The sequence below is a fragment of the Arvicanthis niloticus genome, chromosome 16 (assembly GCF_011762505.2).
Source record: "Arvicanthis niloticus isolate mArvNil1 chromosome 16, mArvNil1.pat.X, whole genome shotgun sequence".
Taxonomy (NCBI): Eukaryota; Metazoa; Chordata; class Mammalia; order Rodentia; family Muridae; genus Arvicanthis; species Arvicanthis niloticus.
Window position 1 is genome coordinate 63,767,291 of NC_047673.1, and position 27,017 is coordinate 63,794,307.

The 27,017-nt window shown below is 39.3% G+C and overlaps 1 protein-coding gene across 2 annotated transcripts in view; it reads left to right on the forward strand.

Moving 5' to 3' along the window:
- The window catches only part of Aim2 (absent in melanoma 2), a 42,759-nt gene extending 16,211 nt beyond the window's left edge, over window positions 1-26,548 (forward strand). For both annotated transcript variants that reach the window (XM_076914530.1, XM_076914529.1), the window contains 6 exons: window positions 13,156-13,277; window positions 15,680-15,961; window positions 20,714-20,859; window positions 22,964-23,380; window positions 25,031-25,219; window positions 25,995-26,548. In XM_076914530.1, the coding sequence (XP_076770645.1) occupies window positions 15,700-15,961; window positions 20,714-20,859; window positions 22,964-23,380; window positions 25,031-25,219; window positions 25,995-26,042 (1,062 nt within the window). In that variant the 5' untranslated portion in view covers window positions 13,156-13,277; window positions 15,680-15,699 and the 3' untranslated portion in view covers window positions 26,043-26,548. The remainder of the gene's footprint in view (window positions 1-13,155; window positions 13,278-15,679; window positions 15,962-20,713; window positions 20,860-22,963; window positions 23,381-25,030; window positions 25,220-25,994) is intronic.
- The last annotated feature ends 469 nt before the right edge of the window (window positions 26,549-27,017 follow it).

Consider the following 27,017-nt stretch of genomic DNA (forward strand, 5'->3'; position numbering starts at 1 on the left):
ACACACATGTTCATACCATGTTGCTATGTTTGTCAGGGCCAATTCATTCCTCTAGACCTTCTGTTAGCTTGAGTATATCCAAATGACTCTGTGCTTGTCCTTGTCTCTCCCTGTCCTGCCCTTCTGCCCACCTGAAGCCTCTGTAACTGACAGTTCTCTGTTTTATAACTAACTTTCCCATAATTTTGTAATGTTTATCCTACCTGACATGGTAGGCAAGAGACAAGGAATCAGGAAGCATAAGTAGAAAGTTTCTAATTGTGAAGGAAACCGCAACAGAAGAACCTGTCTTTTATATGCAGAAATGGTGTGATGGATTTTTATCATTAAAAGCCCATTAGCATATGATTATTATAAATGTTGGTTTGTAAACTGGAAAATAAAATCTATTATCCCTATGTATCCTGAAGTTCAGCACAGGGGTGGTCCTTGCATACATACAGAATTTAATTGCAGAATCAGAGGTCAACTGAGTCCCCTTACTGTCTGCCATGTCCCTACATCACCTCTGACTTCTTTCACTAGTGTCCTGAGTATGAGTTACACTAAGTGGACATAGTAAGCATTCCTGGTAAGTTGGGCATGGAATGGTTTTATGGATATTAGTAAAACTCGTGTACTTAACAGTTGTGGGTTGCGGTCTCAGTATATTATATTCTCTTTGCTCATTGTTATTTTTGAAACATAGACTTATGTAGCCCAAGTTGTCCTTGGAGTTCCCTTGTATTCAAAGATGGCTTTGACACGATCTTGCCACCTCTACCCCTCAAGTGCAACACCATGGCTGGCTTGATTTTTACATTGTTTATAATACTTGAATATGTCATATGCTCCTGTAGCTTCCACTTTTATAAAAATAAACAACAGGAACAACACGAAAGAATTTCATAATACTAGTAAGGGTGCACAGCTCTTGCTATGCATATGTTTTATGTTTCAGTTAACCTTTCTTAGTATTTTAATTATATAAACTCTTTTGATGTTCATAATGGCCCCCTATAGGTAGACTCAGGTACTCTCATGGAGTAGGTACTTCAGAAGGCCATGAGACTTAAGGTCACTCAAGATGACGTGTATTTTCATTTGTATGGTAGGGTGGCAGATATCATGAACCTCTGTGTCTTATGTGACCATGATGGGAAGATCTCGGAATCCCGGCTTTAGGCGTGGAGGATTTGAGAATGGTTTTTGAAGAAGTGAACTGTAAAGACAAGTCTGGCTATGATAAGGAATTGATCAAATGGAGGGGGTACAAAGAATGGCAAGATTTTTTTTTTCAAGGCAGCAGGATTCAGCACAGGGGATTGAGGGATGTGGAGGAAGGCCTGACCACTGTCCTGAGACTACAAATGTTCCTGCATGAGAGCAGGGATAACTCACCCAAAACAAGGCCTGTTTGCAGGCAGAAGATAAGGAGAACTTTTTACAAGGTAGCAAAGCTGTATAATCCTGCAGCTTTAGAAGTTTAGAACTTTCTAGAAGGCCATTAATTTTTGCTTTGTTCTTGTTTCTGTTCATTTCTGTTTCAAGACAGTATGGCCCAACATATGCCAAGCATCCTAGACTAGAAGTCAGGATATGAGGGGTGAAAATCACAGAAAATATCATAGGAAAAATCAGAGAATAACCAACTGTATGTTTCCTAAATCTGAAGAGAACTTTTGATATCTGAAACCTTCTACTCTCTAGCTTTACTGAGCTATAATTGACATAGATAATGGGTATGTGTTTACACGGCATAATGTAGTATCTTCATGTGTACATATCTTGTGAAATAATCATCAAAACTAATCTCTCTCTCTCTCTCTCTCTCTCTCTCTCTCTCTCTCTCTCTCTCTCCACATAGATATCCTTTTACTGTGGGTATAGTGAGAACATTTGAGATCTATTTTATTTTCACAAGTTTCAAATGTATACTATTAATCCCCATACTGCTTCTTTATCCTGCCTTCTGGTACCCACAAGCTTCTGCTTCTGTTCTCTAGTGCTCTGACCTTTCTTTCTCAGTCTCCCTCCCTTGCTCTTCTGCCCAGTGTCATGCTGTCTGAGCTTCCTGAGTCTCTAGGGCGTCCTTCCATCTCACCTCCCTCCTCAGCCACATCGTCTCCACAGCATCTCTTGCCATCTGCATTCTGATGTCGTTTCCATTATCCAGAGTTCTGACCTTTCATCTAAGCTCCAGGCTCATATATTCAATTAAATCTCTCTATTTACATATCTCATGAGTACCTCAAATTCAACACTTCCTGCACACAGCCCACATTCTTATCACCAGCCCTGACCTTCTCCTCCTCTTCCTGTTTTTTGTTTTTTTTAACAATGATACATTTTGCATGCTTTCTTGACCCAGCATTTTGGGTTTAGCCTTCAAATCACTAGCTCTTTTGAATAGTTAATTTTCTTTTTCTCTTTCTTTTTCTTCTTCTTCTTTTTTAAAAACTGGGCACATGTCACATTTTGGGCTTTCCAGCATCTTAAAAGTACGTCACATGTAACTGTCCTACCTCTCCAACCCAGAAGTAAGTCCAGATTTCTGCATCCTTTGCAGTGTAGATGGCTAGAGTGGATGAGGGCTTGCCCTGACGGGTGCTTTCCAGATGAGGTTTGAGTCTGACATCTTTGGTATAAGAACCAGAGACATGGAGGGCATCAACCTTGCCAATATGACTCCTTTAGGAGTGATTAGCTTTCAAGCACCAGCTGAAATTGCAATAGGATTGCTGCCACAGAGGCAGCATTGGTGCTGAAGTTTTAGCAACTGCTGTGGAGCCAGCTCTTGACATTCTGCAGGTGACAGCAGCAGTAAGCTTCCTCGGTCACAACAGTTTTACTATGTGGTTTGGGGTGTGGGTGGGGGAGGAGGTGGAGGCCCTTTTCCTGTGAGTTTAGACCAGACTTTGTTCCTTCATCCTTTACTGATCTGTGAGGTTATTATTTTTAAGAAAACAGACTTTATTAAACTAGTTGGAGTCAATTCTGTTGTTTGCAGCAAGAATCTTGAGCAATTTGAGGTTATTGATCCTTCTGTGGAAGGAAATTTAGCTGTATTTTGAGCTGTGTGACAGGTTCAGAGAAGGATGGGATGAACAAGAAATAAGAACCATGGGGTTGGAGAATTGTAGGACCTACCATCTAGGGTTAAGAAGTGCTCTGCTTTCCTAAAACATGGCTTTGTATCTTGGGTATGGAATTATTCCCAGATGTTCTAAAAAGGCAAGGCATAGCAAAGGAAAGAAAATAGGCATCTTATCAGGATAAAATAGACGCAAACAGAAGTGGTGGGTGTGTTCCTGAGCAACTGACTCATTCTTCATTTCATTCCAGTTCCAGTAGCTTAAGCTATGAGTCAGAGCTACTATAGTGATCTGTGAGGTAACCTGGGAAAAGGCTAGCCCTTAGTGGCTGAGTAATAAAGTTTAACATTGTGTCTGAGACAATTATGCACTATATGTGCATATGTATATTATATGTGTGTTATAGATTAAATATAATACACATAACACACATATAAAATATTATGAAATAACTTTCATTTCACTAAAGTAGTCTTCTACTTCACAGAATTCCTATTTACTGAGAACCTGACCCTGAGTCAGGCACTGCAGTGCATGTGAACATCTTTAATTCTAGCACCTGGAGACGTGACCCAGGTGAATCACCAGGTCAAGGGCAGTTCGGGATACAGAGTGGAAATTGTGTTTCAATAAAATTAAAACATACTTGACTCTCAATAGGATGAGTTCAAGTGCTTTTCCCCCTAATGAATACTTTCTAATCTAATTTATCTGGAAGTAATTTCTATTACTAAAATGCTATTTAATTTATTATGGATCATGTTTGGTATTAACATCATTGTGCTTGATTCCTGGGGTTATAGAATGGTAAAGCACTCTAGCAAGAATTAGCAGAGCTAATTCTCCCTAATATTTTAGACTTAATCCTTATTTTTATCAAATTAATATATTGCTCTGGCTTAAAATTCAAATAGTGCTATAAGCACTGGAAGAGCAGCTTTGGGGATGGGAATGCTATTCAGTGAGAGAGTGCTGGCCTAGCATACACAGTGTAACATATAAAGGCAGACCTATCAGAATTACACCAGACTTCTCACCAGATACTATAAAAGTGATAAGATGCTGGATAGATGTTATACAGACCCTAAGAGAACACAAATGCCAGCCCAGGCTACTATACCCAGCAAAACTCTCAATTACAATAGATGGGGAAACCAAGATATTCCACAACAAACCAAATTTACACAATATCTTTCCACAAACCCAGCATTACAAAGGATAATAGCAGGAAAGCTTCAATACAAGGGGGGAAATTATACCCTAGAAAGAGCAAGAAAGTAATCCTCTGACAACAAGTCCAAAAGAAGATAACCACACAAAGATAATTTTACCTCTAATAACAAAAATAACAAGAAGCAACAATCACTGTTCCTTAACAACTCTTAACATCAATGGACTCAATACCCCAATTAAAACACATAGGCTAAGGGACTGGATACATAAACAGGATCCAGCATTTTGCTGCATACAGGAAACCTGCCTCAGTGACAAAGACAGACTCTATCTTAGAGTAAAAGGCTGGAAAACAATTTTTCAAGCAAAAGGCCCTAAGAAACAAGCTGGAGTAGCCATTCTAAAATCTCTAGCCCGAGAACACAAAGGGAGGAACTCATGGCTCCACCTGTATAGGTAGTTGAGGGTGGCCTTGCCAGGCATCAGTGGAATTGGACAGTTGCCTTGATACCTGAAAGTTCGGATTCCCTAGTGTTGGGGAATTTCAAGAGCAGGGAGGTGGGAATGAGACGATGGTGGGAGCACACCCTCATAGTAATTGGAGGAGGGGGGATGGGGTAATGGGTTAGGCATCAGTGGAAGTAGAGGGTCTTGGTGCCTGAAAGTTTGGATTCCCTAGTGTTGGAAAATTTGAGAGCAGGGAGGTGAAAATGGGAGGATGGTGGGAGTACATCCTCATAGAAACTCCCAGAATTATATGGATTAGACATGACAGAGGCCGGCCACCATAAGACTAGATTCCAAAACTCAAACAAAAAATTATCTTGATACTAAAATTTGTTTTGAGGATTGTATATTGCAGAATACACAGCCTTGGTGTATCTACTCATCAAGTGAGCTGAGCAGACCTGCTCGAACCTCTGATGTCCTGGAATTGCAGCTGGATGTAGTGAAGACACAGACGTCAGAGGCTTATCAATTTACTCTTCCCCCTGCCCCTCTTCTAATATCTCAACCCCCATAATCAGCTTGAAGAAGTTAATGAAGAGTCGGCGCCCCTATTCCCTGGGCTTGGGGACTGAGGTGGTTAATATTGGGCTGTCTTTCTAGGGAAAAGTAGTGGTTTTGGTGGAACATGGAGGATTAGCTAGGATTTATTGCATAGCAATAACCTATTCGTAGAAATATATATAATTGTTATTAAGATGAAGTTATAATTTCTTAAATGGTACAAAATTTACTTTGATTTCAAATTTAAGGTTTTCATTGGTATGAGCTTCTTATTGATATAAAAGTGAGATAATATTGTTACTCTCATAGGCATTGTGCCTATATAACACATTTAGGAATACAAGGCTTAGACCCAGTCCTTCTTTAACTTTTTATACTAATTTGAGATGGTTAGCCTGTGAGTTAAGAGCCTATAGCAAATTCATGGTTCTAAGTTTATTGTTAGGGTGTTTTCTATATTTTATTTAGCTGTGAGGAGTTAACAAACAATAGTCCAGATTGCCTTACATGGATAGTTGGTTTTCAAAACGTCAGAAGTCCACAGAATTGACGTTACAAACATTTCTGTATTAATGTCTATTTTGATTAGAGACATGTCTGCTCTTGAAAGCTTCCTGTCTTGGATTCTAAGAAGAAATTGAGCATCTTTGGAGTTACTCCAGTTGTGGTGAGACAGCCACTAGGCAAGAATTGCTTCTTTTCATCTACAGGCAAATCACTGTCCAGAAAAGGACACATTTGTGGAATAGTCGACTGATTATATCTGCCAAGACAGAGTAATCAGCCCTTAATAATTCTGCATCACTTGGTCTGTCAGATGATCCTGGGCCAGAAGGCTGAAGATCGAATGCTCCAATGTTTTGTAGTATAGGGAGTGTCCAGGTGCTCAGTGGTCTCTATAATTTGGCTAAATTTTAGAAGGTATGCTTTGTGCTTCCCATAATTTCAGTTAACTCAGTCATTCTGGATTTCTGAGGGGGTTGAAGACTTATAGTCTCATAGCCAATCCTGGCTATTTACTTTGAGGGAAAAGATTTGAGAGGATGGTTTTCAGCTGACATTCATTCTAAAGCCAAGAAAAAAAGCCAGATTCAGAATTAAGTCTTTTAGTTAGGAGGGACAACAGAGGTTCTGGTTAGTCAACAAAATGATGGACTGGGTATTAGGACTATCTTGTACCTCACTGGTACAATTAGGAATAAGTATGCTCTAACTTTATTCCGAGAGAAAAGTTTTATTTTAACAGGAAGGGTGATATGTAGGAGAAGATAAGGTGGGAGGAGTAAGGAGAGGAAGATAAGGAGTAAGGAGAGGAGGAGGAGAGGAGGAGCTAGGTGACAAGAGGGGGGACAGGAAGGTGGATATTTGCGTGTCCCTGCCAGTCAAAGATAGTTGATATATCTAGGTTGGGTATTGGGTTACACTTCTGATTGATATTGAGCATTACCAAACTTATAAAGCCTTTGATTAGCATTAAAAAATAGTATAAAAGCAAAAAGAAGTGGGGGTGGGACAGGGGTTTTCTAGGGAGGGGAAATGGGGAAAGGGGATAGCATCTGAAATGTAAATAAAATATTCAATAAAGATTTTCACATAAAAAAACAAAACAAAAAAGCAACAAAAACCCCAGACAACCATAACCCAAACTAAACCAAAAAGCAAAAGTCATTTACTTTTTAAATTTATAAATGATAAACAAATAGAAGTTGCAAATGAATACCCAACATTATCTCTTGAGAAATGATGTACCTTGACATCTATGTAGGTTGAGAGGTGCTGAGTCAGTAGGTAAAGGTGATTGATGCCAATCCTGGCAACCTGAGTCTAGTCTCAGGAACCCATGTAGTGGAAGGAGAGAACTGACTCCTGCAAGTATCTATTGACTTCCACATGGACACTGTAGTAGGAGTACACATGCTTTCTCCCCCCTCCCCTCCCCCTCCTCTCTCAATCCCCCTCCCTCACTCCTCCTCCTTCTGTCCTTCTCCATACCCCTTCTCTCCCTCCTTCTTCCCTCCCCTCCCTCTCTCTTGCTTGCTCTCCCACTGAATCACTCTTGCTCTCCATTTCTAGACCCTTCTTCCGTTCACCCTTGCTCTTTCACTCTCAATCATTTTCCCTCTAAATAAATAATTTAATTAGTGGGAAACCTTTGAACAATTTTAGAAGATAGCATAGGTGAAATACTATAGACAGCCAGCACATATATATGGTGAAGGATTTAAACAGAACTCCAAAGACCACAACCTCTGAAAGAAGTGAAAATTTCAGTGAAACAAAATGTTCTGTTATTCCACACACTTGCACGAGAACAATTAAAAATATTTGCCAAGGACATTTTGGATGCATTATTTATGTTAAAAAAATACATAAAGAATTCATTTCAGTTGTGAAAACACCCAGAAGTAAATTAGTAAATGGATCAAATATCTTAACAGGCACCTTACAAAAGGGAGTAGATAAATGTCAGACAACTAAGTCAAGAGATGCTTTGTCTCATGTGCCATTAGCAAAGGAATAAAGCATAAGCAAGGACCTGACATGCTCCTCTTCCATCTGGCTGCAGTCCAGAGCTCTGACAGTACCATGTACTAGCAAGGTCATGGACCAACAGGAATGCTAGCTCATTGATAAGGTAAATGCAAAGTGGAACATTGTTGGTGGGTTCCACCTCTGCTTTTACTATATATACACTATACAGCATCACACTCCTTGGTGATACACAGAACTAAAAGCTATGCACAAAGAAACCTGTGCATGGATATTTACAGCAGTATTAGTGATAGTTGTCTAAATCTGAGAGTAACCAAAATATTATCCCAGAGGAAAAATGAATTTTCAGAGGATAGTTTGTCCAGACAACACCAAAATTAAGTAATGTTTCAACAACAAAAACCTACAAAGAGAACTTAAATACACACACACACACACACACACACACACACACACACACACACAGAGAGAGAGAGAGAGAGAGAGAGAGAGAGAGAGAGAGAGATCTGAAAAGGCTGAGTACTGTATGATTCTACATACACTAATTTCTGACAAAGGTAATAAAACAAACCAAGACAGGGAGATGGTGAAAGATGGAGACTGGTTGCCAGTTAGTGGTAGGTAAACCTGATTAAGCAGAAATTGATGTATGCTTAAGGTGGCTGCCCATCATTACACATTTCCTCATCCATACAGACATATTTGATTCTAGGACCAAAGCCTAACTGAAGACTTTGAACAATAAACTTGTGTCAGTGTATGTCTCTCAATCTTAGCAAAGGTTCCACTTGGGAATGCTGGTAATAGTGGAAACTATATATGGATGGGGTAGATGGGGGCACATGGGTTGTTTATATTATTTAGCTCTGTGTTGCTGTGAACCTGAAGCTGCTTTGTAAAGTAAAGTCTGGTAAAAAATAAATCTAAAAAGCAAAACAAAATCAATGTGCCTTGGTTGTGCCCTTGTTCATCCAGCTAGACCATTATTGTATTGGTTAGGAAGGACTGGAGACCATCTCTAGGGCATTGCACTGCTGGGCTGGAGCTCTTCTGTTGAGCTTTTTCTCTGACCCTAGACAATCTCTCTCTGTTTCTCCTGCTTTCTCTGCTCACTCTTGTGTGAATCCATATTAGGTAGTTATTTTTTATTGTAGTTCACCGTCTATATTTCTTGTTTTTTCTTCTCTCTATCCCATTGTCCTCCATCTACACTTATACAAAGTTCTTCAGCTGCACTCTATAACACTCCATTAACTTTAACAAGATTTCTTCTATGGCATTCAGTGTTTTAAAAATACTTTTGCTAATCTGTTCATTATCACATTTGTCAGTATTGTTTCATTGTTGTAGCTTCTGTCTAAATGTCTTGTTGACTATGTTTTTCTTTTACCCTTTACCTTGTCTCTTTCTTTTAAGTGCCTTTCCTGTTTTCCATTGCTTTACTAAAATCCCCCCAACGGAATCAATTTCGGGAACAAAGGTTTAATATGGGTTCACAGTTTGAAGTTACAGTCCGTCACTTCAGGACAGTCACAGTGCTGGGAGATTCAGGGAGCTGTTCACATTGCATCCATATTCAGGATCCCAGCCCAGGGAATGGGGTCTGATCTTCCCACCTTAGCTACTTAATCAAAATAACCTCCCATAGGCATGTTTAGATGGCCATATTCCTGTGGTTCTAGATCTCATGAAGTTAAGAACTGAGTTTAGCCATCATAATACTCTCTGGTTTTACTCACACATTAAATACATACATTTGAAACAGTGGTTGATCACACATGTGGGGAAAAGTAATGCACAGAAAGGTACAGAATGTGATGGACATGGATGACTCATTGATACAGTCCTCTTTGAGATTACATCTGTGGACGTATAGCGATGAGTTTTCAGTGAGAGTGAAAAGGGGTCTACACTGCCTGACTGTGTGTTCGTGGAGCATGGTTAGAGGTTCCTCATCTGTCCTCATGGCTTCTGGAGCTGGTTTCTGTTAGAACTGTTTTCATTATTGTATACTCTTAATTGAATCTCTACTTTCATGACTTCAGGTAGCTACTCAACACATAGAACCTTCTCACTTTTTAATCCGTCACAGTAAGCATGCATATCGTCATTGTTGATGCCTTGAATTAGAAATGAGATCTTCACATCAGAAACTCTGAATTTGGACTTAGGAGTCTGAGTTAATATGAAGGATTTTATACGCATTTTGTTTGAGATGAACAAATCTTTTAGTTCAGTTTGGTTGTGGTTTGGTTAGGTTTGGTTTTTGGACATGAACACTCGTATAGCATAGACTGTAGAGTCAAACTTGTGTACATCAGCATGGCCTGAAGTCTTTATCCTCACCTTTGCCCAGAAATCAGGTGGTACCTTAGGTCTGTTTGCTACACAGGTATCAGCAACTCTGTTATCCTTACAGACTTGCTCATTTCTTCCTTCACGTCATTGTAACTTTGAGATGCATCAACAGGAAGCATTTATGAGAATTTATTTTCTGTGACTATGAATGGAAGACTATCAGCTAATTTAGCTGGATCCTACCAGCTGTGAACATAGGAGTCTTTGTGGTGCTTTGTGGCGAAGGTCAGTGCTTACCAGAAGTACTGTAAAACAGCTTCATGTGCCAGATGGAGCCAGCACATGCTTGTTGGGAAACAAGGGATGAGAAGCAAAGTAGAGCATTGAATCAGGGTGATTTTATAGGTTTTTTTTCCACAGGAGAGAGGACTGAGGGCACCAGCCATGTTGCTCATCCTCTGAGGGTTTGAACATGAGCACATGACATCAGCTCTGGGCGTAGACAATTTCTTTACTGTCACTCCAGCAGCTCTGTCTCCTGGCATCTCTTGGTTGGACTCATTTCTCTTGAGCTTCAATCATTCTTAAAGATTTCCTGCCAGCCCTTTTAGGAGACTGACATTTTCTGCAGTTCCTCATGCAAAGTCCCTGAGGTGCCCCTATGGCAGTAGCCCAGTATCTTAGTGACTTAAACCCTCATCCAGCACTGGGAGTCTCCCACCTGACATGTCTGCCCCCGAGCCTCCTGGTTTAGCCCAGACAATAAGATAGCTTGCAAGATTCCAAGCTTGCACCTTCACTTTTCCTCATATTTTTCATCTTCTGCCTTTTCAAAACGTAGTTTTGGAAAAATACCCATCCACCTTCTTTCCTCAGTTCCTAACACAAGTTCTCACCTCCCATCCAAGGCTAAGCTGATATTTCTTGTACAATATCAGTACTTTGAATCCTGTCTATTAGTTTTATATTAATAGCTGACTTTGACTCACTGATTACTCTCACATGGTTCTATTATAAGTCCTGATTCAGTAGCATGACATTATAACAGTAGTCATTTAATGGAGATGTTCACCTTTTCCCCATTTTACACTTGTGGATATGGACCCTTTAGAAGGTTGTAATTTACGAGATGTCACACAGCCAATAAATGGCAGAGCCAGGATTTGGGTCTGTGTCTGTCTAGCTGTATTGCTGTCAGCTGTAGGCAGCAAGTGAACACTGTTGGAAATCCTTGAAGAATTGAAAAATCTTGGCACGAGGAAGGTGGGTGTCTGTTCCGCACAGCAGATGTCAGATGCAGGAAATGGAGAGTGGGCTTCCTTTGTTTCAGAAGGTGTGTTCCAGAGGAACCATCCTCAGGCTCATTCATTCCCAGTAGCAATTTTCCTTTTGTTCTATACCACAGCTCGCCCCCTTCTAGATCATTCTCATCAGCAGGAAACAAGTCTGATTCCTCCCATATTAGAAAAGTGAGCAAGTAAGCAAGAATAAGTCACTTTCTCTATTTCCTACCTCATCTCCTACCCTGTATTTTATCAGATTTCTCTGGCCCTTTTACAGCAAGAGTTTGGTTGAACTTCTATCACCCCTTCCTTGTCACTCTTTTTGTTACTTCACATGGCTAACCCCATGGCATATCTGTAGCCCTCACCTTAGGTTGCATTACAACAAAACAAACAAGAGGCACAGTTGATTCTTTAAAAAAAAAAAAAACTTCAAGAATTATCATTTCTTAGCTTCTGAAACACATGTTCTTTGCTACAATCCCTCAATAGCTACTTCCTGAAGAGGATGCTAGGTCTACTATTGGCAATAACCAGTGAGTTAGCTTTGGAGTCTCGTTTCTCTCTCTCTATTTCTTCTGGTGAATTCACTCATGCTGAATGCACCTAGGTCTATGCCATACCAGTAGACACACAGACCAAAATGTGACATTCCAGTGGGGTACAAATTCCTGCTTGGTGTAAGCTGTGTCAACTGATCTTGATAATTTGTGCTTGATGATATGTCTGGTAACACTAACTTGAAGATAGCAGATGCCCAAGCCTAGGGTCCACCAAGGGCAGCACTAACCTGGGTCACACCTGAGTCTCACGAGCAGAGAAAACTAAAATCTGAGTAGGGTGTATGTCCCTTGTCTATTTCTAGGCTGGCAACAATCTAGCCAAGCTTGAGTCTGTTCTACTGGCATGCAGGTGGTTGTTTAATTCCAGCGCATATTGGAAGGCTTCATCTGTGAGATGTGGCCTGGGTCTAAAAGGCTTTACTTTCTGTTTGTTGCTACTTCCCACTGCAGTAAGCAGAATTCTGGGCTAGATTTGGGCCATGTTGCCTATGGGTGGAGACTTTTCTGCTCATCCTTCTGTCCTACCCAGATCCAAGGAGGAGAGCTAGAGGAAGTGAGGCTTATACAGTTCCAGTTGTTCAGTCTAGCCTCCGGAAAGGGTTACAGAATTCTCCCAGCCAGTAATAATTCACTATGATAGCCTGGTACTGAGTTTAAAGACTAAGGCCTGGGCTGAATTCCTTCACTCTGTCTCACTCTACACTTTATGAACTTGGAGGAGTGTCAACATGGACAATCTTTCCCTCCCATCTCTTCATTGTGTCTTTTCTTACTATCAAATGAGATCAAGACATGATGGTCTCTCAGACAATAAATGTTTGTTGAATGCTTGTTATATATCGTAGATGCTCTTTCAGGAGCCAGACCTGCAGACATGAACAACAGAGTCCTTGCCCACAAGCCACTTCCAGCCCAGCACAGAATGTAAATCAAAGCAAACAAAACTACTGTATTGCTAACTAGACAATCGGAGAGGAAAAGGAATCAGTTTGTGTTAACAGAGAGGAGCAGGAGCAGCTCTAGTTTTATAAAATATATGTAGGGAAGGTTGAGTAGAAATCTACAGAGAGGGTGGGTTTCAGCTATTCTGATACACCGTGAAGAGAGATAAATGGTTTTCACAAGGGAAAAGATGGCAATTGTTACATTATTATTAATATTTCAAGTGGGTGACATGTGAGTATTTAAGGAATTGGATATCTTCAAATAAATCTTCCAGTAACATTAGAATTTTGTTGTTGTTTTGTTTCTAATTTAAAGGTATTATTACACATTCTGTGAATAATACAAAGGCAGTTGGCAAAAGACAGAGCAGAGGGCTTGGATTCAGAAGACTTGAGGTCAATCCATCTAGTCATCCTTTATAAGCTGCGTGGCATCAGGTAAGTCTTTCTGCCTCGAATATCAAATTTAAGCTACAATTGCTGTGGAGCTGGTGTTTTGCAGGTATGCCATACAGGGCATGTTCATGTAGTGGTAACATTCCTCCTGATTCAGAAACAAGTCAGTCTATTGTATAAATCTTTTTTTCCCTTTCCATCTCTCAGGCTCCCTACTGAGCACTTTGAGTAAGCATTCTGCATGGCATAGCACTGTACTTTCAGATTGCAGCTGCTACTATTGCTGGCCATGTGGCTGCCAATCAGGTTGGAGTGCAGTGCCTTCGTGTATAATCCACCCACTAACCAACACTTCACTGGTTATGTTTTGTGGTTCTTTCAGCTGAACCCAGAACCTCCTGCATAGGCGTCCAAGGCTCTACCGCTGAGCTTCATTTTGGTCCCAACAAATACTTTACAACGTTTTAAGTAGACTTTTTATCTAGTAAAATGAAAAATTGTATGTAAATAAGATAAACAACCTTTGGAGAAATCAGTGTCTTAATTTTTCATATAAAATGTGATTAAATGTGATTATGTTTTTATTGAAGAGGGGTGTAGGAAGATTAAAATTTCACACAGACCAGCAGAAAGCATGCTGAGGTGATTAGCATACTGTATATACTAAGCCAGAGGAGATTTCCTTCTTCCCTATTATCAAAAGGACTGGTGCACTGGTGCAGATTTATCACTGTGGCTATTTAGGGTGTATTTCTTACGTTGGAAAGGATGCTTATGGTAGTATTAGGCTTTGAGTATGAGCATCAACCCTGTAAGCAGAGCCACTCTGATCTCTTCCTTACCTGCCCAATTTTTACCAGGATAGTGGTAATGTCTCACTAACTGTAGTCTATAGAGTTCTTTGACATTGTCTGCACTGGTGGGAAATGTTGCGGTCTTTGGCCAGTCATTCTCTTCTCATGAACCCCCCCCCCCCAATCTTGGTCATATTTCTTTTACCTTTTTCTCTCCAAAGTAACAGATTACTAGCAATATCAACGATATTCTCACACGTCGTTATCAGATACTGAAGCACATTGTTCATCTCTTTTTACCACTTTTCATCTAGACAGTTGATAATTTCTCACAGATATGTGTTTTTTTAAATATATTCTGAAAACAAGACATTTATTTATTATGGACACTCAAGGTGGTAGAGTCCCAGTTTGGACCTTTTTAGTTGATTTTTGCATTGTTTGTATTTTTATGAAGAAAGTTAGAGTATGCACTCAGTGAAATTTAATAATCTTGCTTTCCTAACATGTCCTTTATGTACATTGTTTAGGAAGTTTTCCTTTTTCTCAATGTAAAGTGAAGAAAAAATCCAGTGTTTCTCAACTGTATTGCTATTCCTATTTAGGTATTTTATCTAAGTGAGTATTTATTTTTGTAATATAAAATAAATATCAATTATTATCATTCTACACATATTATCCTGAGTACTTTTCTTTGCTTGTCATTCTTTCTTTCAGATTTTTCCTATTGTTTATATGCCATGTTTTTTTGTATATGTAGTTCTGATTTTATTCTGACATTTCTCTACTTACCACCTGATTTTCTTAATTATTAAATCTTTATAAAAGTATTTATAGGTAGTAAGTATAGTGCTACTTGGTGAATATTTTGACTTATTTTGTATATTTTTGTTTTTACCTTTTCATGCAGATCTTAGAATGATCCTTAGATTTCTCTGAGATTTTGCATGCAGTCTGTATATTAACTGACAAAGTTGACATCTTCATTTTATTGAATGTTCCCATTCAGAATACCACATACATCCTAAATTAATTAGAGAGATAAACTAAAGAACAGGAGAAAGAATTCTTAAATAGACCAACTATATTTGGGAAAGTGAATTTTTGGTAGATGAAGAAACATAGTCTTCTCCATACAATCATGGAAAAATTCTTGCCATGTGAACAAAAGGATCTTTGTATAATTGTATACCACATACAGAAGAATCCAGAATAGGCCATAGATAGACAAGTTAAACCTTTAAAATCTCTAGAGAAGAACACAGGAGAAAAATCTTCTGATCTTGAATTTGAAAAGATGGGACTCCAAAATGTGGTCCTTGAGTGAATGAACTGGTAAATGTATTTCATGTGTATATATGTTAAAGCTTTAAATTATATACCTGAAGTATACACATGGTACCATATCCTATGTCTTAGAGGGGACAGGAACATAGACACTAAAATTTCCTAAATTATCACATGCCCTTTGAAGGGATCCTTTTGTGACACTAGTGACCATCTTGCATAGTGATTCATTTTTCATGTTTCACCTGATGCTCTCTTACTGCTCTGTCATCTTGGGTATTTCCTGTTAACCACTCACTCTGTATATCCTGAATGTAGAATTGCATAGAGTGCTGTAATCTTACAGTTGAGGTTTCTTTTCAGGCTGACCCTGGATCTGTGAGATGGATCGTGAATATAGAGAAATGCTGTTGTTGACTGGCCTGGATAACATCACAGAGGAGGAACTGAAACGGTTCAAGTACCTTGCCTTGACTGAGTTTACTATTGCCAGGAGTAAACTGAACACTGCAGACAGGACTGAGTTAGCTGAGCAGCTGATTCAAAGTGCAGGTGCAGAGTCTGCGGTGACGAAGGCCATTTGTATTTTCCAGAAGTTGAATTATATGCATATTGCAAACGCTCTTGAAGAGAAAAAGAAAGAAGGTGTGTAGAAGTGCCCCCCCCCCCTTCATGATATAAGAGAAATGAAGTCCTTCTACATTGCATTGTAGAAAATTAGTTTGCTTAATCACCAGGGCTTTTGCCCCCCTGCTCAAGAATCACTAAACAGCATGTTACAAATTCCTCAGCCATGTCTGATGCCAGTAGTCAAGGCTGTCACCCTCGTCTCTTTCTTCACCAGACTTTGTCTTCAATCTACTTGTAGAAACTGTGGAAATGGCATGTCAGTGTTAATGTAAAGGTCCCATTACACAGTACATAACGTTTTCACACTTTGCTGAAGGCCTGGCTGTAACATTAAGAAAACACAGCCTTGAACAGACAAACCAGAGAACTGTTTAAGTTTGCCACGAACTATCTCCCTCTGCACTGAGCCATTCTGCCGTGTTCCCAGTCAGTCATTTTTAGAAAACATTTGTGCTTCTACTCTGTGGAGTTGCCATTCCTTTATGTATCTCCAATATAGATGATATTATAAATTTCCAGGATACAAAGCACTTGTTTGCATTCAATAAACAACCTTCCAATTTCCACCAATTATATGCATGTTAAGTTCCCGATTGCTCCGTAAGAACAAGTGGCATGTCCTTTGTGTTCAAATAACTAATAAGAGCCTATAAAAGAATATTGCATCAAGGGAATTCCCTAAAGTGAGAGATCCCAAAGGCAGTAGTTTGGGGGACATTGTGTAACACAGAAGCTGCAAAATGTTAACTGCTTGCAGAGCAGATGAGTGTGATGCAGCAGGAGGGGCTTGTCTTCCCGAGGGTCATTTCTCCCCCATTTAAGTGATGAAATAAGAGTAAAATCACATACAGATATAAGATGTTTTATGACTTTGAGGAATGTAGAGCAAGGCCTGATCATGATTACTTTTAACAGTGGCAGACACTGGACAGAAAGTGTAGTTCTTACATTTGACCACACGGTGACAGTAAGAACACATCATTGCTCCAGTCACCGCTATTCCTCTACTGGCAACCCGACCGAGCAAGTCTGATAGAATCTTTTAGTTATCCCCTCAACCCCAGAAATTAATTCCTATTCATGATTTTTTTTTTTTTCTGGAAAGGATGACATAAAACCCTGTTACTTAAAAATATTTCATCCATTTTACTGTTGTAATGATGGTGGGATTTTTCTCAGCTTGATTAGCTCAAAAGATCTACTTTGAGACCTGGTTGAAAACTCAGGAGTGACTGCTGACCTAGAAGTCAAGTTAGTTTCTTTGCAGCTTAGAAGCATTACATGAAGTCAGCCTCCAGCCAGCTCAGCCGAAGCTGTGTCAGTGAGGCCAGTGGCTGCTGTGGTAGAACACTGGTCTCTAGGTTGTTTCCCAGAAGTTTCACCTCGTATTTATTCTGGTAAAGGTCCAGCATGTCATGACCTTGCCTCATGAAAAGTGGTAGAAATCCGAACAAATTAAACAATGTCATTGACGAATGATAACAGCGTCCTAACCTTTAGTGAAGGCTTGAGAAAGAGAACAGGTGAAAAATTATGGGGGGCAAATTAGTATGACAAAGCCAAGCAAATCTAAGCAAGTTCTCTAAGTACAATGATCTTAGCTAGAGGAAAAGTGTGCATTGTATTATTAAATAAAATGAGAGGTATCTAGCAGGAAGATGACACCTTTCCAAATATTTCCAAACAACACTGTGAATGACATTAAAAAAAAAAAAAAAGGTCAAAGTGATTGATAGGATGGAATAGGATGGAATGTTTATTCCCTTGGGCTCCATTAACTCTCCTTTCTCCTCTCCTGTACTGTCAATAGAAACTGGATGCTCTTATGTGCACGTTTATCGAAAAAAAGAAAAGAAAAGAAAAGAAAAATTTCATAGAATAACCGTTGGAAGACCAGTCGAACTTCTTGCCAATATATTTAGTCATTTCGATATTAATGACATGCCACTGCCATTTTCAAAGTTTATACACCATAACAGCACAATGGAGTTAAAACATAACCCCAAATCAGTAAGTTTGTAGTTTTGCATGAGGCCACATTCAGAGCTGTCCTGGGCGCATGTGATTCAGAGACCATAGATTAGACATGCCTAAGAGAATAAAGGTCCCTATAGGATTCCTGACCAAGACTCAGTTCCTTTCTGTTGTCTGAAATAGAGCGACAGAATACATATTATGTGATGATTGTTAGCCATATACATTAAATGATTTGATTTCTAACAAAATAAAATCCATGAACATTCTCGATGGTTCAGATTCTGTGAGAAACCACATCTAAAAAGTTCTTACCACATCTTTCCCTATAAGTTCCTTAAGTAATTAAACACTGATCATATTAATAGATGGTCACTTAAAAGTCAGGACAAGAAGTTTCCTTTTCAGAATAAAATAAAGGATTGGTGTCTGCACATTTGAGGAAAAGAAATCAGTGACTTTTTTTTTTTCTGGTCCTTGTTCTACTTCTCTTTTACTCCCTCTTCACTTCCTCTTATTCTTTAACACAGGCTGTACTTTGCATATGTCAGCTGGTATCATTTACAAGGACACACTTTGTTCTCAGGCTCTCTGATTGGATCATGCTGCTGCCTGTGTTCTATAGTCAAATAAAAATATTAGCTACATTGCCTGGTTTAGTAAGATCACTAACTGGGCTAACAGACCAGTGGAGCTGCTGGTTAGAGTCTTTGATCATCTCTAATTAAGTAAGTTAGGTATCAAATGGGCATCATTGCTACGTGGATTCTCTATTTATGCATGGACTTAGATTGGGTTCTGAGGATGGGAAGGATGCTGCTGCTGGGTCACCTGGAATGGGCATGGCCTGAGACTACACACACACACACACACACACACACACACACACACACCATGCCACACACCACAAACCACACGTCCATATATAAAATAAAATCTCAGACTTTTCCCCCAGTTTGGGCTCACCTGAATCACAGGCTTAGCTCAAAACTTATCCCAGTTCTATCAGTTCTTGGTCACTAGGTATGAGGAGACCACATGCTCTACTCCAAAGAAATATTGGACACACTTGCCTTTAACAAGAAGCCCTTTCTTCTTTAAAACACTGGGGCTGAGTGGGCTGATTTTCTCAATAGGCTGTGGCTAGCAAGGTCAGATGGTTCCTTTCAAAAGCATTTATGTGCATGATATTACCTATAACCTTCAGGAAGCCTGATACGTTGCTCTTAGGCTGGGTGGAGTCAGCATTCCACAGTGGAGGTCAGGCAGATTTGAATGCTGTGCTCCATACATGTGCATATGTGTATACCCTCACCCAGCAAGTCTCAAGCCTTTTACAGAGTAGTAAGACGAGTGGAAAGTTGACTATGATTCAAAGCCAACAGACATGTTATGTGAGCCTCTTAAAAGTGCTATTGGATATTCTGTTTGATTGGATGACTCCATAAGGCTGAACATGTATTGGTCACAGTAAGACCCACTTCATTTTGTTTATTTCTAATTGAACCCCCATTATTCCAGTCTTGCCAATGCACTAAATATTTCTCATGGGATGAGGTGAGAATAAGCCTTCTACAATGCCTACATAATGCTGGGGTGCCACATGCTTACTTCCTGCCCTTCATCCTCACCATAGGAAGTGTAGGGCCATGGGATTCTCTCTACACAGTACTGTCCCATTTTGGGAGAAGATAACATGGTTAAAAATGAAAACATTCCTCTCCACCTTTAGAGTTGCTTTTCTCAGTCTTAATATTCTAGATGGCATCTCTGTTGCATTCGGAGATTTCCCCCAATGAGCCTTGTTTGTGGATAGTCATGTTCTATATTCTTGTGAGGACCTGAAGACAGGAAACTCCTAATCAATCACCCTGCTGCTCCCTCCCTTCTAATTTTCTTAAAAGTTAATGATATTGTAATTAAAATTAGAATTCTAACGAGAATTCTAGTTCTCAGCCATGCCTACTCACAGATTTTAATGTGTCTGTTTCTTGTTTCTTCTTCTTCTTCTTCTTCTTCTTCTTCTTCTTCTTCTTCTTCTTCTTCTTCTTCTTCTTCTTCTTCTTCTCCTTCTCCTTCTCCTTCTCCTTCTCCTTCTCCTTCTCCTTCTCCTTCTCCTTCTCCTTCTCCTTCTCCTTCTCCTTCTCCTTCTCCTTCTCCTTCTCCTTCTCCTTCTCCTTCTCCTTCTCCTTCTCCTTCTCCTTCTCCTTCTCCTTCTCCTTCTTCTTCTTCTCCTCCTTCTTCCACCTCCTCCTCCTCCTCCTCCTTCTCTTTCTCCCTCTTCTCCCCCTCCCCTCCTCCTCTTTCTCCTCCTCCTCTTTCTCCTCCTCCTCTTTCTCCTCCTCCTCTTCCTCCTCCTCCTCCTCCTTCTCTTTCTCCTCCCCTCCCCCTCCTCCTCCTCCTCCTTCTCTTTCTCCTTCTCCTCCCCCTCCTCCTCCTCTTCCTCCTTCTCCTCCTTCTCTTTCTCCTTCTCCTCCCCCTCCCCCTCCTCCTTCTTCCTCCTCCTTCCTCCTCCTCCTTCTTCCTCCTCCTTCTTTCTTCTTCTCCTTCTCTTCCTCCTCCTCCTCTTCTTCCCTTTCCTCCTTCTCTTCCTCCTCCTCCCCTTCTTCCTCTCCTCCTCCTCTTCTTCTCCTCCTCCTCTTCTTCTCCTCCTCCTCCTCCTCCTCCTCCTCCTCCTCCTCCTCCTCCTCCTCCTCCTCCTCTTCTTCTTCTTCTTCTTCTTCTTCTTCTTCTTCTTCTTCTTCTTCTTCTTCTTCTTCTTCTTCCTCCTCCTTTATCTCCTTTCTTTTTCAGCTGAAAGTAAATACATGACAAAGACAAAGAAGAAAGAAACACAGAAGGAAGAAAATAGAAGTCAAGCTGAAAAATGTTCTGTTGCCTCTGCCACCTGCAGTGACAAAGACTTCAAGAAGACTATAGAAGTCTGTTCTCAAGCTAAGGTAAGCTAGTGCCACTCTTATCAGAGCATCCTGTCATCACTATCCCTCTCATCCAGCACAGGAAGCCTTCTGCTCTTTGTCTCAGAGCATACAAATCAAGAAATCAAGGTTATGATAGGAAAAATATGTCTGCATTACAAAAAGAAAAGTCACTCCAATTCATCAGTGTCCATGCCCAGGAGGTTTTTAATTTCTGCCGTGCTCTGGACATTATAACGTGTTGCTATGTTAACCTCTATTTGGCGAAAACTCTGCTGGGACATTTTTCAGTGAGTATATTTCAGGGTGCTTTCAACATTAGTTCTTGTGATGAGGTTTAGGATGACAGGGAATGGGGAGAGTTTCTAGTTCAATGGAATTTCAGTTCAACCTGTCCCACAGGAGACTTGGGAGCTAAGAATGCCCTTCAGGATTGCTGCAATGTGGTTGGAAAAGACAGTCCCTTTAGTCACTATGTGCCTTCTCTCATTGTGGTGGAATGGCTCTTTGTAGCAGAGGGAATAAAACTGAAGGAGATTCTCTGGCCCTTAGTCCTGACAAAGCAGCATGTAGGGATGCAGCACAAAATCCACCAAGTATCTGTGATTTCATTTTCTGTAAAGAAAGTGTCACATAACTTTATAGAGGAATCAGCTTAGGGTATGTACACCATTCTTTCTAAAATACCCACCCATTTCTTCTGTGTTTGGCTCAGAAATTTCCAGAATTGTCAAGAAAACAATACCCAAGTTTAAATGTTACATTTTAGTAAGCAGATATAAAAATGCATATTGTATAGTCTCTGCAAAATCCAATAAAAATGCCTAGGACTGAAGACAACTTCTAAAATACTTGTCAGTGAACTTGACACTTTCCTGCTTTGGATCAAATTGAGAGTGAGGTGCTGTTCACCAGATAGACTCATGGGCTCACATCCTAAGGTCTCCCAGAGATCCAATTCAAAACATACTCTCTGTGCCTCTCTTTCTCAGGGTCTCCATTTGGTTATGGATTGTTAATTGCTTTTAAAACAGTATTGCTTCTAACACATACACATGCATGAACAAACACACAGTCACACACAGGCATGTGCACATACACAGTCTCTTCTTGTTTTTAATTTCTTAATTTGGAAGAACAAAAACAAGAAGAGATTAAAATGAGCACAATCTTAGTGTGTAGAGAAAATATCATTTACCAACAGCAATGTCCCAGTAGTGTGTTTATGTGGGTTGTTTTTGCATTTATCCAATAAAAAGTGCATTATACTTTATCCTTTGTTAAATCAATTAAAATAGTTTGTTATATTATTACTATAAAATATTTAACTTTTTTATGTTGTGCTATTAGACTTTATTTGACAAAATCTCTTTTTGGTATTTAAATGATTTTGATGACGTATAACTATAAATAATAAGATGAAATTTTTATGTAAGCCTTAATATATATACTTCTAAAACATACTTGCATGGACAAACACACAGACATGCACATTCCTGTGCACATAAACACTGTCTTCTATTGCTCTTAATTTCTTAATTAAGTTCTTAATTATGTTCTTTGTAAGATCATAAAAGCAAGATGAGAATTTATTTGTCCTAAGAATAATTCACTCTTCTAAGAGTAAACTTACAAAGGTAGAGTTGATTCTCATTTTTATTTTTTTTAAATTCCTTTATAGGATCTTTTTTCTTTGCTCACATTTAGTGATCTGTATTTTTATTATGCCTGAGAATATTTCTGGAAATGTTCAGGAGCTCTGTGCACATCAGTGAGCTGCCTCACCCTTATACAAGAGTCAAATAAATGCTCAGTGTTGGAGGGAAAAATATGCTGTAATAAAATCACAAGAAGACAGAGTCAGATTCAGTCCCTGATTCAGGTTTCTGACACACTCTTTTCATAGCAAAGAAGGATTCTGATTCAGGAATTTTGTCTCCAGAGCCAGGAACAATAAAGAGCACAAAATATATCTTTGATGTTCTTTCAATCTAGATAATTTCAAGTCTCTAATCTCTTTCTAACATCTTCATTTTCTTTTCAATTCAGCTTTTTTCTTTCTAGGGTTTTACTGCAAATGAGTAAGTGTGGATCCATAGCTAACATCTTTTCTCTCTTGTCACAGCCTCAGAAGAAACAGATGGTGGGAGAACAGGAAGCCATCAGAGATTTACAGAAAGATCCACTGATAGTCATGGTGCTGAAAGCTATAAATCCCTTTGAGTGTGAGACCCAGAAAGGAAAACAAGAGATATTCCATGCAACAGTGGCCACAGAGAAAGAATTTTTCTTTGTAATAGTTTTAAATTCACAGTTTAAAGATAAATTTATCCCAAAGAAAACAATAAAAATATCAAACTACTTTTGGCACAGTAACTTCATGGAGGTCACCAGTTCCTCAGTTGTGGTTGATGCTGAGTCTAACCAGGAAGTCTGTGTCCCAAATACCATTATTAAGAAAGCTGGAGAAACTCCCAAGATTAGTAAACTGAAAACTCAGCCATGTGGAACAATTGTGAATGGGCTGTTTAAAGTCCAGAAGGTAAGTTCCTATATATCCTATAGTCCTATAAGATCCTATATTATATTGATCAGTAAGAATAATATAATATATAACACCTATTCTAAGCTTTAATGGAAGTTTTAGAAATTAAGTTTCAATGTTTTTCACTCTTTATAAAATCTGAAACAATTAAAATAAATTTAAAAATTGATTTTAAATGATTTTAATAATTGCAAAAAACAATTTTACAAAGTTAAGGATTTGTAGGATGATAATCTGCCAAAACTTGTGTACAAAGCTCACAGAGTTTTATTTTGTATTTTTGATTGTCTTGCTTTTTGAGACAGGGACTTACTGTGTATCTGTGTCTTGTCTGGCATGCACTGGGATTCCTTGCCTCTACCTCTTGAGTGCTGGGACCCACTCTTGAGTGCATGTCACCATACAAAGCAAAAGTTTAATTTTGAAAGTCTGATTTAAAAATTACTTTTAATTTTTTTTTTAATCCTTGTAGCACCTGAAACATAAGCACAGGCATTTCCACTGTGTTGCTTTTATGTACTTATGTACTATTTATATTCAAAGTCACTTTTGTTTTGAGTATTCTGCAGAGGACTGATGTGCAGGGATGGTTTGAAGATGGGAGGTGGGAGGGAAAAGTAGAGGGTGAGAGAAAGAGGGAAAGGGAGGAAGAGAGAGAGAGAGAGAGAGAGAGAGAGAGAGAGAGAGAGAGAGAGAGAAAACCTGACTTGAGCTTCTGAAACATCAAGCCCCTCCCCCACCCAGTAACATCTCCTCCAACAAAGCCACTCCTACTCCAACAAAAGTCCACATATCTTAATCCTTTCAAATACTACCACTTTCTACGATCCTGTGGGGACCATTTTCAGTCAAACCAGTAATCAGGAAAAAAAACCAAAAAAACAAAAAAAAACCCTAGTCTTGTATGAACAGTTTTCTGGCCTAAGTAAGATACTGAAGAACCACAGGAAACCTGTTGATTTCTGCACCTAGTAACCAGGACGGCCTCTCTAGTCTTGTCAGAAAAGAAGGTAGGAGGAAATTGTCCTCCTTGGAAAATTAAAGCATAAAAACAGCTCATTTTCCCCCTCAGTTTTGAGCCTTCCATTTGAGCAATTACCCATTAATGTGTATTCATTTAGTGAATAAAACTAACATTTAAATACTGATATTTTGAATAACTGACGAGTGTCTGGTCTCCTTCTAATCTGGACTTGACTGGGAATGATATTTTATTCATGGTTGACTTTTTAACTTTTAGATTTCCTCACTAGGTCTTTTATTGTTAATTCTCTGTACTTGTTTTCTTAAGTGACTCTCCTTCTAACCACATAACTGCCTCCTGTGTGCTAGCTCTGGAGAAGCCCCACCTCCCTGCTACTAGCTGTTTCTGTGAGCTATCCTGGCCTCCCAAAAGAAAAGAACTTGGGACTAGAAAGAAGGTCACAAGAGGCAACATGCTTTTAATAAAATTCTCCCCCCCACCTCCCCCCACCCACTGAGATTTGCTAGTATCTGTTAGGTAGAAGCCTGTTAGTGTGGAAGCAGGAATTATTCCTTATGTTTCTTTTGGAAAGCTGCTCCTGTCTTTCTTGTCTGATAACTGATTTATGTGCTGTTCTCCCATAGTCATCTCAGCAGGACCTGACTCATATTTTCCTTTCACAGATAACAGAGCATAACAGTAGAGTACTGTATAGTATACATGATAAAACAGACACAATGGAGGTGCTGCTGCTTGGAAACCAGAGCAAAACAAAATGCGAGGAAGGAGACAAGATTCGGCTTACATTCTTTGAGGTGTCAAGAAATGGAGAGAAAATTCAGTTGAAATCTGGACCTTTTAGCTTCTTTAAGGTATGGAAATTCTCAAAAGAGGATATTGTTTTATGTTATCTGTCAGAAAGCCAGTGAACAGGATATGACAGAGAAGAGCCGATATGTGGTGCTTTTGCATCTCACAGACCTGAGGAGCCTCTCTTTAGAAAAATACATATCCGAGATACACAATTACAAAACTATTCACAAAAAAGCACACACACACACACACACACACACACACACACACACACATATGCACACACACAATCTCCCCTACTCTCTCTCTGAAAAAACTCCACAATAAGTTTCTTGAATACAGTCTAAATCTAACGAAGGCAGCTTGTTCAAAGTTGCGTACATCATTCTGGTAAATGCAGTTAAAAGTCAAGTCAGACAATAAAACACCCTGACAACAAATGTTTGAGCCAGGGCATCCATCTTTGCATCTGTTAAAGTCCAGGGCATCGAAGTCAACTATCACATTCCCATACTGATGACCCCATTGGTGTTTTCCTCTCTTCCTCACCACTCAACTGTGTTTATATAGATTGTTGTTAGATTAGGACCTGAGAAGTCTTCACAGACATCCTTCTTAGGTAGGCATGTGTTGTGTGTGTTTAGAGCAGATATAGTTCAGGAAAGTCATCCAAGAATGAAAGAATTAAGAGGCGACATGGAGAAACGGGGGGGCGGGGGGGAGGGATTTGATGAGAAGAAAAGCACGTTTCAGGAGAACACAGTAAATGGAAGTAGAGGATAGTTAATTAATTAATCAACAATATTTCAGTCTTCATCTTTCTTTCCTACCTAGGTTATTAAGGCTGCAAAGCCAAAAACTGAGATGAAAAGTGTGGAGTGAAGTCAACTCACCTAAAAAGCATTTTCCTGAAGAATCTTAATGCTGCTTCTTGAACCAGACTGAGCTACCTGAGGATAGCAGTTTACAGCCTCATTATCCTATTATATTAGAAAAGGAAAAACACTCAATAAAACAACTGAAAATATGTATATAAGGTTATTATTAATTAAATTATTGTTTTGTCTAAGGGTTGGGCTATTATTCTTTTCTACATAGAAGTTGAGGGTGTAAGTGTGGCAGGATTGGAGAGGCGGCAGCTGTGGCTGGTGTGAAAAGAGCCTGCAGTTGATAGAGAAGGAGGTTGGTGATATCTTTTTAATTTTAATTTTTTAAATTTTCTTTTGGAGAGGAGGCTACAAGGGTGGAGGGTAGATATGGGAGAGCTAAGAAATGAGTGATATTGAAATGAGTGTACATGATGTGAAATTCCCAAAGACTCAATAGAAGAATTATGTTTTAAAGAAGAAAGATTGTTGAGAAATAAATAAATATGATTTTACTCAGGATTCAGAAAGTTACCAAAAGCTTGTAGCTGTTCTATTTTTATAACATATTTTATTTTTGATATTATAATATAATGATACTGTTTCCCTATTTCCTTTCTTCCCTCTAAACCCACCCATGTACCATTTCTTGCTTTCTTTTTAATACATGGCCTCTTTTTTCATTAATTGTTGCTATAAGCATATATGCATATCTACATACATACACAAATACAACCTGCTCAATGTATACAATGTTACGTGTATGTATATCTTCAGAGATGACCACTTGCTATTATTACTTGCTGTTCTCTTTCCCAGGATAGACTGCCTCCAATAAAAAAAAAGTTAGGTCATTTGCAAAGGTCGCAATATTTTTTTAGATTCCACCCAGAGAGCTGAGGTTGCAGTTCAAGCACACAACAGAAACCTAAGGAAAGACAAACACCATCAGAGAGTGAGGAGATGGAGATGTTTTCTACCTGGGGCAGGT